Source organism: Hyposmocoma kahamanoa, unplaced genomic scaffold (assembly GCF_003589595.1).
Source record: "Hyposmocoma kahamanoa isolate Upper Pololo Valley unplaced genomic scaffold, ASM358959v1 64, whole genome shotgun sequence".
In the NCBI taxonomy this organism is placed as follows: Eukaryota; Metazoa; Arthropoda; class Insecta; order Lepidoptera; family Cosmopterigidae; genus Hyposmocoma; species Hyposmocoma kahamanoa.
The window spans coordinates 5,558,770-5,571,822 of NW_020653852.1; the positions used below are offsets into that span (position 1 = coordinate 5,558,770).

The 13,053-nt window shown below is 38.9% G+C and overlaps 1 protein-coding gene across 1 annotated transcript in view; it reads left to right on the top strand.

The window, feature by feature from the left end:
- Positions 1–12,217, top strand: part of LOC113230828 (tyrosine-protein kinase receptor torso-like) — a 28,120-nt gene extending 15,903 nt beyond the window's left edge. The window contains exons 7-15 of the mRNA XM_026464926.1: positions 917–995; positions 5,024–5,299; positions 7,022–7,034; positions 7,080–7,269; positions 7,562–7,730; positions 8,013–8,441; positions 8,915–9,052; positions 9,950–10,135; positions 11,169–12,217. Of these exons, the coding sequence (XP_026320711.1) occupies positions 917–995; positions 5,024–5,299; positions 7,022–7,034; positions 7,080–7,269; positions 7,562–7,730; positions 8,013–8,441; positions 8,915–9,052; positions 9,950–10,135; positions 11,169–11,289 (1,601 nt within the window). The 3' untranslated portion in view covers positions 11,290–12,217. The remainder of the gene's footprint in view (positions 1–916; positions 996–5,023; positions 5,300–7,021; positions 7,035–7,079; positions 7,270–7,561; positions 7,731–8,012; positions 8,442–8,914; positions 9,053–9,949; positions 10,136–11,168) is intronic.
- Positions 12,218–13,053: the final 836 nt, after the last annotated feature.

Here is a 13,053-nt window from a genome sequence, read left to right on the forward strand (position 1 = left end):
TATTTGTAAATTATTTCAGCGTACCTTTTAGGTCATGTCACGAATCGCACATCCGCATATCGAATATCAGCATCGATGATCTTGATGCGGATGGAGATATTTTAAATTATGTTGATTATCCGGATGCGGAAGCTGATTCGCAACAACCCTGGTTACGTTTGGGTGCTGGTTGAGGAGGTCCCCTTTTTGATTCCCGGTTGGACCAATTTTGGGAATTAAGTTTTCTAAATTGGTTCTGGTTTATGTCCCAGAGCGAATTCCATTATTCTGGTACTTTTTGAGTTATTGGTTCCCACTACTGACCACGGGTCCTTGTAAAAAGAGGATTAAGACCATAGTCCACCACGCTCTGCCTCGACTCGATTTCACACATTTTCAGCATATCAGCTAGTGTTAAATTAAATAAAAACAAACGTATTTGGTAAACATCAAAGCTCAAAGTTTCTCAAAGTGGTCCCTACCGCGCTTAAGAATCCTAGAGACGCCGTGTGGCAATTGGGAGGCCTTGATGCTGTCCAGGGGGTGCTACCGCATTTGAAAAAAACTTAAATCATCTTCTGTATAAACTTAGTGTAATTGGCACCCGCGACACAGAGTTTCCCTAGTGCGGGGCTATGAGTGTGTTGCGTTATTATTATTTTTATTCACACCGCTAAGAAAAAATACAAAATGCTTTTTATTGATTGCTACAATTTTTCCAATCCTTTTTAGCAAATAATGTAACTTAGTATGTCGCATTGATACATCGACCGTGAGTCATTTAGAAGGCAAACAAATGTTACGGAAATTTCAGCATTCAAATTCCTAATATCTCGTTTTTATCGTTGTATTTGTCCATTGTGCAATATCCTAGCGTATTGTAGTGTAAATTGGTGAACTAGGGTTAGGAGTTAAAGTAAATTTTTCTTTTTTACAGATCCTGAACAACCAAAAGGCTTAAAGTTGGAAGCCATAGAAGCAAATGACGGTCTAGGCTGGGACGTAGAAGTGAGTTGGTCTCCGCCGTTACACAGACCTGAGAAATATAACGTCACCCTAAGAGCTGCAAACGTTTACTACGATTTGGTTTCAGGGGTAAGCAACGTAACAATTAATATATAATCGATTTATATCGATACCTCCAATAAACACTACGCCAACTTAATTTTTGGACGTATTCTGTTTTAATTTTGTTTTTTATATTTTTTTTTCACAAAATTTGCGGAGCACGATTAGTAAATAGATATGCCTGTTTACAAAAATTAAAGAAAATTACCAAAAATAAAATTGGCGTAGTGTCTACTGGAGGAATAGATATGGAAATTGAAATAATTTTGTCAAAATTTCCTAAGTATCATGCCAAGTATTTAAAATTATTTACATCGATCTGTCAAATAACAACTTATCAGAAGAGAGGGTTAAAGATTCTACGAACGAAAATAGACGACTTTTTTTATTCTTAAATAAGAAAGTTATGTAAATTCAGAAGATGTACATAATTTGCTTGTTTCATATCATTTTTATCACTTTCGTTTATCGTCGTCTTAGAGTGAAAACCTCGCATACGCATTTTCATTCAGTTCGTTTTTACTGATTTTTATTGAAGAAAAACTTAAACTTCTTGCTCAAATATATTATTAAAGTAGTATAGTATCTGAAAGAGGTATAATTTAACTAATTAAAATGCTAAACTACAAACATTATTGCGTTTACTACATTTTACGCCACATCTTTGCCGCAAAAAATTATATAAAAATCACATACGAGGTATTCACACTAATATGCACTTCTGACATATGTCAGAATGTGATCATATGATCACATTTATTATACCCAGGATACGATAGGATACTTGAAACTGTTGTGTGTAAAGCTTGGTGTTGCAATAGTATAATATGGTAACTTCAAACAAATGTAGCAGCGCGGCTTGTATGTGTGCTCGCCCGCCGCGCGCTTTGTACGGACCATAGATATAGAGAAAAGGGGAGATATGTAATGACGCTATATAAGATCGGGTACCGATGTCGCCACTTTTTAGCTTGTATGCAATTCAAACTTTACGCTCTATTATCTATTATTTGGTTTGGTTATGGTAGATAACTTAAGTAGAAAACTTAAGATTTTGATTGGGTAGGACTTAAGACGTGAAAACGACGTAAAACAATTTTAAAATTTAACAAAATTAAACTTACATTCACTGCAATAAGAGTTATATTACAATATTTCAGTATTTTTTCATCCTGGTTCAGCCATTCACCAACAGATGGCGTTTTAATAAAAATACTACTAGTATATGATAGCTAACTATTACACGTTAGATGGCGCTGAAACTCATTTTTCGTTACACTAAGAACTCACGGAACGGTTTTCACCCGCGTCTGCCGCGGGACCGCGGCATCTGTAGAATGTAACAGTTAAGTATGTAAAATTAGTAGCACATTTCACGGCGCGTTTTACGCCTGTAGTGGTGACGGTTGCTCGCGGTTGCCGCGGAGGAGTACTAGTAGAACCGCGCAGGACGCGATGACCTGAACTTGGTGGCCGTCGTCGCCCGCACACTTTGGCGGTCGGTTCAGGCACAATGTGGTGCAGGCGCATGCAGGGTAAGTTCTCTATTAATGGCGCGACTTGCAATTAACTTCCACTAACTTCGCGGTCCGTTCCGCAATCGCAACGGTTTCGCGCGCGCAACCGCGGCAGCTACGTGCCCGCACAAACTTGCAGAGTCGTAAGTGTTGAAATAAAACCGCTGTCTAGCAGCACCTGCGGGCGCGGATGGAAACCGCTCCGTGAGTTGTTAACCTTATTAACCTTAAACATCAGTCTTCGTAAATGAACATCACTATATTTGAGTCTAGAAATTTCTATAGAGACAAAAAGAAAACATTGAATAATAATAGAAATAGTAACTAAAAATGCAAATAACCGGTGGAATGTTATCTCACTGGTTTTAAAATTTTTATTTTCACTCCAATTTTTACAAGATGTATCGCTACAACTTGGCATTTTCACGTTTTACAAGAGATCTTGTATGTACAACGATCACCATATCACTGTGGCGATGTTTGTAGGCGTGTCACCTCGATATGGTCATTTTGACCATAACGAGGCGACGCGAACCACGCCCCCATACCATATCTCCCCTTTTTCTCTATATGTATGGTACGGACGCACACAATTCACTCGGAGCGCCATAAAGCGCGAGGTCTCTGTGGGCGAATAGCAGTATAATATCACGCTTCATGTCGCTCTCGCGCAAGTCGCGTCTTGCCGTGTATTGATATAATAAAGCCATCATACAGTGATCATACGTCAACACAAGTTTCATCACATCAAAGGCACAAAAATAACGAAGTCAATTTTATGTATATATTTTATATATATATATATTTTATTTTTTATGTACGTGAAATTTTTAACAGACTTCAAAAAAAGTGGACGTTCTCAATTCCCCTGTATGTTTTTTTAATTCCGGCAATTGTGAACCGATTTTGATGATTCTTTTTATTGGAGAAAAGGTACCTCGTTGTGGGACCCCCATTTACATTTGAAGAAAATGTTCCACTTCTAAGGGTGGCAAACTAGGGCATGAATCCGGTTTCGCGCACTTTCCGATAACCGATTTCAATAAAACTTGGCAAATAGATGTAATTCCACGAACTTTTGAAGTCGATTTTTTAGTACTCTGTACTGAGATAATTATATGGACACTTGAAAGGCAAAATGGGATAAGCGACACTTTTGGTCATATTGAGTTATATATACCGTTGGAATCAGCTAATTTTCTGATTTCACAGTGACGTTGAAGTGTGACGTGAAGTTGAACAGTGTCGCTTATCCCATTTTGCCTTTCAAGTGTCAATATAAGTCTCCTATTTAAGCATAAAAGTTATCGAGTCGTCGTTCATATAATCTCTTCTTATCTCTTAAAAAGTGGTCATTTTGTAGATGTGGTTTTATTGCGAATTTACTCATAGAAGATATAACACAATTACTAAGAATTTGAGATCCCAACGTATAGCTCTATGTTTTTAAATACATCGTGTACTTACGTTTTAAACTGTTCACAGAACGCAACAGGCATTACTTTCTACAATGTGAAGGGGAAGAAAGCATATAACGTCACCGTGGACGCCATTGCTAACGGATTTCGCAATCGGAATATGCAAAGAAATTACTTTCCCGGTATGTATCATTACACTAAGTCACTCTGTTAAGCATGGACAAAGTTACCAGCAAATGATTTAAAAAAGAAAAAATTCGAGATTATTATTCGGCATTTATACAGATGTATCGAAGTAGGCCGTACATAATTCAACTGTTGATTCTATAGCAAAAAAAATGCGAATTAAATTTTGTAAATGGTTATTATTACATACTTTAAAAAGCCCAATGACTATCAAAAATTTGATGATATTGTACGTAAAATATGTTGTTCCAATATTTTGTGGGACGTAGGTGATTAAGTGTGTTGTTGACATTGATTTAGAAGTAAAATTTTAGACGTAAGCACTTAGAACTTAGATTGTAAAAGGTACCGACTACGTAGTTAGTAACGTACGAGGATGTTGTTTGAACCACAGAGAAGTTGGCAAAGAATTCAATAGTGATCGTGATGGCGGGTACGTGCGTGTTGATCGTGGTCGCTGTCATCCTCGCCGGCGCTACCGTCAGGTGGCGCAGGCGCAAGGCCCACGCCTTGAGGAATATTTACTTTCAGGTACTAGATCGAAAATTTCTATGTACTACAATCGGGTAAACAAATAATTATGTCAATATTTTCTTACCTTAATGATAATTTTTGTCGCGTGGCTATTTAAGAAAGAGATGCCAAACGGTATTTCTGCATCAGAGGAGAAATGTTAAGTTAAGGTAGTCACCATACTTATCGACGTGGAATCGCATTTAGTCATAAGAGCGAAAAAGTCGTTGGCGGTTCGCATCGGCACGATATTACGTCGGCAACGAATCTGCTTCATATGAATTTCCGATTGCGACTCCAAAGATGCGAAGGTCACATTTCATACACCCATTGCCCGAATAGCCGCGACGACGCCCTAACGTCCGCATCGACGCCCGAACGGCCGCATCGACGCCCGAACAGCCGCATCGACGCTCGAACGGCCGCATCGTCGCCCGATCGGCCGTATCGACACTCTAACGGCCGTATCGAAACACGAACGGCCGTATCGACGCCCAAATGGCCTCATCGACACCCGAACGGCCGCATCAACGCTCGAACGACCGCTTCGACGCCCGAGCGACCGTATCGATCATGTTCGAACGGCCGCATCGACGGCGAATCGTTTCAATGCGACAAGTATGCTACCTAAATATGGTCGCTTTACGCCGATTCCGCGTGGATAACTGAGGTAGCTTCCTAACCTAGAGTATTGCACACGTAACTGCTCTGAAAGTTGAGGGATATAAACGTACAAATTGTAAGTCCCTGTCCATTTCCGATAAATGCCATGCAAGTTGTAGAAAACAAAGATATTTCTAAGAGCATTTCGTGATTGGGAAGACAGTATCTGTCCAATATTACATTTAAGTACATACAGATTTTCGTACTAGATCTAACGTACCAGACCATCAAACCATCAACAAGAACAACACACTTACCTAATTTATCATAAATTCATCATTCAAGAAAATAAACTGTTTCGTAATCGAAACTAATTCTGTATCAGAATACGTTCTGTTTTAAAGAAATACTCAAAAATATTAATAATGTGAGTTTGAAAATATAATGAGTAAAATCATTATATTTTCATTTGAATTCCAATTTATATATAAAAGAAATAACATTCGTTTATACGTGAAAAATAGATTCAATTAGTTTATATGTGTACAAACATAAAATCAAATTAAAGATAAATTCACTTTGATAAAAAACATTTTGAAAAGAAACAACTGCAAAATGAAGCAACTATTCGGTAGTAATAGTTACCTTATTTTACCCGTGAATTCAACGCAAATTTTACGACGCAAAACTAAAAAGCATCCTTCGACGATAACAATCAACAACGACATTATTAAACACAACATAATCATCAATTCTAAAGGCGGCTTCCCACGGCCCGTGGCTCGTTTCGAGGCTAGCGCCGCGCGTTTTTTCAAAACGCGCCGTGGAAATAGGGCCTAACGAGCGCGCCCGTACTCACCCCAGTGCGTCTGTGCTCGGTAACAACAAATGCTCTCGATTACAAGGGGTCTACTCTCGTTCTCTGAAACAATTACTGTCAAATAAGTAAAACTCGACCAAACGAAAAAACAATATCACATAATATAAAGCTACATTCGCATCATGCGTCTTTTAATTTGATAGAGTATTAATTATTTGACAGTAACTTAATTGTTTCGGACAGATGTCGGACGGAGAACGAGAGTACAGAGTCAAATCCGAATATGTGCCGTCACCCGCGTTGACGCGAGACCGCCCGGACTCGCCCGTTTCGCGAGCTCGGTCATACAAATCGGCGCGTTTGAAATCACGGGCAGTGGGAACGCACCATAACGTTGTGAACTATCAGACCATTACCAGACCAACGTATTCTTGTAAATGCTTGAACTAGAATATGAAGAGAGGACTAAGAGCTCAGAAGCGTCGACGATATGATGAAAGCATTAGCAAAGGAAATCCAAACTATTATGGAGCATTTCTGAACCCAATAACCCATCCAAGATAGCAGTTTACTGGAATTTCATTAATGATTGTATAGTTCTTTATTTTATATAGTTCTATTCGATTACTGATAGTTCGCAACACCAATCGACATTTGCTTTTCTTCTACTTTTTTTTATTTTTATACTTATATAGCTTCCTCTCCGCTTTCGGGACTGCTGCTGGTTGAAGTGTTTTTTTTTTTAATTTATTTATGTTCGTTTTCTTGGTGTTTTTCATCTATTTGTGTGTGTGTTTTTGTGTGTGCACCACCGAGCCACTCGTATTATACAAACTCTCACGATCTACTTCATTATTGATTAGTTAATTGGTGAGCCAGAATAAGAATATAACTCAACTTTCAAACATTTGTGACAGTTTGTATATGAAGGTGTGGCGACCTGTAACAATAGAATATAAGATCTAAACTCCACAGGATCCGCTGCAAAAGATACCAAAAGGCGGCATTTTGGATTGCGGAGCGGAACCAGGTCTGGAAGACGGGTGGGAGATTCGTACTGAACGATTACTGCTCCACGAAGTCATCGGGGAGGGGGCCTTTGGTGTCGTCAGGAGAGGCACTTTGGCCCCGGTGGGGAAGGAGGTTGCTGTCAAGATGTTAAAGGGTGAGTTTTGTCAAGTGATTTGGCAATGTAGAGGAGTAATCAAAACAATCGAGGTGGAGCTCAATGTAGAAACGGAATATAAAAAAACATTTTTCAGTGTTTGTCTTTGGGCGACCAAACCCTATAACTTTTATACTTTGAGATAACGTGATGGCCTGGACTGCTTTACCAAATATTGATCTAAAAGACCTCAAAACAGGGCACTACGGAAGAAGATGAAGGCCAAAATTAATTTAAAACAATCACTTTACTTTAAAATTGAGATAGACTTTACATGAAAACTGCGTTGCAGATTTCCCAACACCAGAAGAAATTCGTTCATTTCGCGCCGAGATGGAGCTGATGAAAAGTGTGGGTGCCCACCCGCATATCGTGAGCCTAGTAGGCTGCTGCAGCGTTCGGCGGAACCCGCTTATCGTTGCAGAGTATTGTAGTAGGGGGGATTTACTTAGTTATTTAAGGTAATTCCATTAGGAATACTCTAAATTAATTTGTCATACGGCCAGGAGCAAATTTTCCCGTAATGTCATTGACACAGGAATAGAGCAGCCAGTTTCCTGAGCTTTATTGAAAGTGTCCATTCTGATTTGCTGGTGATAGCAAATCCTCTTTTGTTTAAGAGGCCTATTAGTGCCTCAAACTGGGGATTTTAATTACCCTTAACTTGATATGGTATAAAGATGTATTTAACAAATCTTTTATCACATTTTATTGATATAATTTAATTTAAATTTGTCTTCCAGATGCTGTTGGGATGTAATGGTGTCCAAACGCAGCGCAAAATACTACAATAACAATCTAGAAACTTCAGATTACAGGAACGACTTGTTCAAAAAGCCACAGAAAGAAAATTCAAAGCTGGTTGTAAACAAACTATATGATTTACAAGATATATGTAATGCAGAACTGACGTCCTTGGATCTACTATCGTTTTGTAGGCAAATTGCTATGGGCATGGAGTTCTTGGCATCCAATAGAGTCGTCCATAGAGATTTGGCAGCTAGAAATGTGCTAGTAACAGGTGATAGGATGCTGAAGATAGCTGATTTTGGGCTGTCGAGAGACGTGTATCAGGAGAATCAATACAAACAAAAGGGGAACGGAAAGATGCCTGTCAAGTGGATGGCGTTAGAGTCTTTAACGCATAAGATTTATACTACTCAAAGTGATGTGTAAGTTAGCTTGTATTTTATTTCTTTTCTTTATTTATGTCGAAATCTTTTTAGAGACCCAATTAGGGTGCGTACAGATGTGGCGAATGCGCTGCATGTGCGCAGCGCGCGCGCTACAATTGTACACTTAAGAGTGGTTACACACGGCGACATTTAGCAGCGATGCAAACGCGCATCCGTGAAAAGCGCGATTGTATCGCTGCTTAAAATCGCGCGCGTGTGTAAAGGTAGACGTAGACGTAGTAGACGACGTAGATTAAGCGACTGCATCGCATACTGAGACGTAAATAGGAACTACCTTTGGTTTATTACTGAAGTGTCACACCTGCAAATTTTTCCACCCTTCGTCATTTTCAGGTTTTTGTCAATGAATATCGTTCACATGCAAGTAGACTTGTCTCCAGACCTTTTGGTCTCCATACCAATGAGGATTTTAAATATACTGTGTGACAAAAATAACTTATGATTGTCAGGTGGTCCTTCGGCGTAGTAATATGGGAGGTGGTGACAGTGGGTGGGGCCCCGTACCCTGAAGTGTCAGCTGCCCGCCTGCCGCGATTGCTGCGAGCCGGATACCGCATGCCGAGACCTAACAATTGCAGTAAACAACTGTTAGTAGAAAATGTGAAAATAAATTTTGGTTTAAGTAGGGAAGCTTACTTCGGGTTAAGAGAGCATGGACGCACAACAAAGGTTGGTTATGATAGATATATCATAACAATAGCTTAATAACGAAACGGCCCTATTCACACTTCCATTATCTGTCTGTTATTCCGTGTTAGCAGCACTAAAATTGCTCTCTAAACCCTCAGTGTCGAATTTTCAAACATAATCGCCTGGTACACGCAAAAGCTCCTTTCGGGAGTCACCATACTTTTTAACGCGGAATTTGAGCCGATCACAAAAACGTGACCGGCCCAAGCCGATACGGCTTTTACTTTACAGCATTAAGCCGGTCAGAAAAAGCTTTCTATCCATGTAATATGTTTGAAAAAGATCCATTACCACCAGTTCTGTTGACAGAACTGCTGGTACGTTTTCCCATTTTTTTTTTGTTTATAATAGACCGTTTTCTACACAGAACTAAGTACTGAAAATTTTATCTCCCATTAGTGCTGTTGTACAGTTCTATTGTGCGTTTTTTGTCGGCAGTCCGGGTAGATCAGTTAATGCGATTACGTGTCGATAAAGTATGCATAAATTAAAGTTTTTTGTTTATGATTCTAAGTGACGGGACGAATAAGCCATGCGCAAGGCGGTAAGCGATATGCCTGTTAATAACAGTTGAAGTGCTATTCAGATCTTAAATAACAAAAATCTGAGGGGCACTGCCACTGTCACCCAGAGTGCTTACCCCTCAAAACCGAAACGTAGTAATGTTCATGTTCATTAGTGCTTGACGGCAGAAATAGGTAAGGTGGCAGTACTTCCCTGGATGAATTCTTTCACAAAGAACTCTACTGCTACTAAAGTTTTACGAGTAACTAAAAAAACTTTCAAAACTGCAGATACGACATAATGATGTCGTGCTGGCGCTCGCGCCCTCGCGACCGGCCTACGTTCTCCGAGCTTCATCGGAAACTCGATGAGTTGTTGAACAGCGCCTGCGCCGACGAATACCTCTCGCTCGAGTTGGACGGAGACGAAACGCCGCCGACGCCGAAGGCTCAGAGATATTTGAAGGTGATGTTAAGGTAATTATAGTCACATCATTTTAATTAACCCTTACAGGGATATTTTTTGCACGATAACGTACCTTTAGTTGTAAGCCTTACGAAAATTCACATAATTTTTTTCTTTTACGATTCGACGAACTTATATGGAATATTTAAAGGTCGTAGAACAAGTTTCGAGTACTGTAATAGGAATCAATATCTCAGTGTAATAAGAGTCGACCTCGATGTCCCAACGGCTTGTGGGCGCTGACTGAGAAGGTCCCTTTGGAGGAACTTTTCCAAATTGGTACTGGTCAGGATGAATCCGTTGCTCTGGTAATCATAATACAGTGAATTCCCTAGAGAGAAAAGACAGAGGTGATTAGTGTGATTGTCTGGCATATTATTATTACATATCTACAAGAGCCTTACCATCATAACACTGTACTCTCATTCTCCGTCCGAAACGGTTACTGTCAAATAAATAAGACGCATGATGCGATTGAAGTTTTGTACTTGACATTGCCTATTAATTAAGTCGAGTATTACTTATTTCACAGTATTTGTTTCGGACGGATGTCGGAACAGAGATCAAGAGTACACCCCCTACTATTCCGATGTGCCGATGTTACCCTTCGTCGTTGTCTCAACAGCGCTATTACGATTAGTGTAGGGTCATGGAAAAATGTCCATTTTGAAAAAATCATATTTTCCAATATTTTTTCTTTATTTCTCCCACATTTGACGTTACTGAACAACTGAAAAATTGAAGTTACTGAACGGAAACGATAGAGCCAACATCAAGTCATGGTGGTATATGGGTGGTATGGTTGTTGGAGTTTTTTTCGCTGTTGTAAAATCATTTTAAATCTTGTTTTTGTCTATGATGATTTTATATAAACAAATTTACTTTATAATTCCAAAAGATATTTCTAAACGTAGAACATAATATGAGTCTTCTAAATAATAGTTTTCAAATATTTCGGAAGAATTTCTACTATTTGAAATTATCCGGAAAATTAATTACGGTAATTACGGTTTATAATTGATTATATTAATTTTGTCCATCCAGCAAAGGAAACCGCGTCTGGGCGCGCGGCGAGAGCTACGAGCGGCCCCTTAAAGCACCACAAAGCAATCACTACACGTCCCCGCCTGCTGTTGCGCCCTTAGCTAGACCACAGCCTGTATGACGGCCAGCTGCTGTCTTCTAGTTCCATTGTCCTATCTTCAAGGTGCTGTACCATTTCTTACTGTCTTTGCATTTGTATCCCAAAATGAACAGTAAGAAATGTGAAATCATGATGATACTTATCCTTACCTAAGAAACGCTGACAAATTCCTACAAACCCTCGTCTAAATATAGAATAGACTGTATGTTGCAAAAAGCTATTACCAATGGTCAATCTGGAAAAATATGAGGATTTCAAAGCGTTAGAGAGATATCGCTTACAGAGCTGACTAACAGTTCAGAATTTGTAATAATTGCACTAAGAATGGAAGTCGTCTAAGCACATTAGATTCGGTCTTTGTGGTATCATCTGTAATTTACGAAGATATAAGAAATATCTATGAACGTTCCTATGATCTCTATCACGTGATGTAGCTTGTAACGTGTCTAGAAGTTTTTTTTAATAACAAGTAACGGGACAAACAAATCGTGTACCTGGTGGTGGTAAGCGATACGCCTGTTGCATAACACTTTCAGTGCCATTCAGAGATTTAAATCACAAAAATCTGTGGGGAACGCCGTTGCACCCGTCAATCTGACACATAAGTTCAGCAGTCCCATATGCGTGTAATTTCACCGGTACCCTTCAAAACGGATTACCGAAATGGGTAAGGTGGTACTCCCCTGGACGAACTTTTTCAATAAGGAACTCCACAGTACTGTCCCCCGTACAACTTACGAGTGCATTTTGCTATATGTTATTTTGTAAATGTGTTATCGCTTTTCTATTGCCTTATTAACCATGTAGCGAGACTTCTGAGATGCATACTTGTATTTCGATGCCTTACTTTCTGTGACTCGAATCTTATAAAGAGTAACTATTCTGGAGATGGCAAAACTTTATAATTATTTATTGTACATTTCCTATCCAGGGTGTTCATTTGGATGCATTACTTTAAGAATAGGATGTGATATCAGCCTGCGAAATTTGTATGTACAATCCATTTTTTGCATGTCTGTAACTCGTCCTTTAATATACGAGTTTGAGAAAGTAAAGCTACGATATGGCCTTATCAAGCATGCACTTCTTGACCCCCGGCAATTTTAATATGTTCTAATCCCGTAGTCAACGTTGCATATACATGCAGAGTTATTGGTCAAATACTAACTATATTATTAATATCATAAAAAAAACTTTTGTTCCAGGAGTTTTTACAAAACTTAATTTTTTTGAAACCTATAGCAAAAAGAAACTTAAGTTTTTCTTGTACTATCTGACACTTTTTAGATATGTATCTGATAGTAAGTTTAGCAACGCCACTCGCGTGCTATGAATATAAAAAATATTTTGGTGGTGACTGCTTTCATTTGATACCTCACAGAGTTCTGAGTAATTATTAAAAGTCATAGAACAAAAGTTGTTGCTTGTGAGATCAGTAATATAATCCTGCGCGTATTTTACAACCCACTCAGTAGATCCCGTCTCAACAGCAACATTTGATAGAATCCCAAACTAGATATATTCTATGTCCATGGTACAACTCGTGCTATGACACAAGTGGCTCCCCCTGCCTGAAAAGGGCAGCTAGTACTCAAATATTGTATGCATGTGGGTTACATAACGCAATTTGTAAGCTCCATGTATTTTCTAGAATATTTGAATAAGTATTTTTGGCTTGAAAGTATTATTTGAGACATTTAGTTAATTTTAAGTCTTAGTGTCAAATATGTTTCAACATTGGTGTCGATTTGGGTAAATACAAACATAAAATAAGTGCAACGCTGT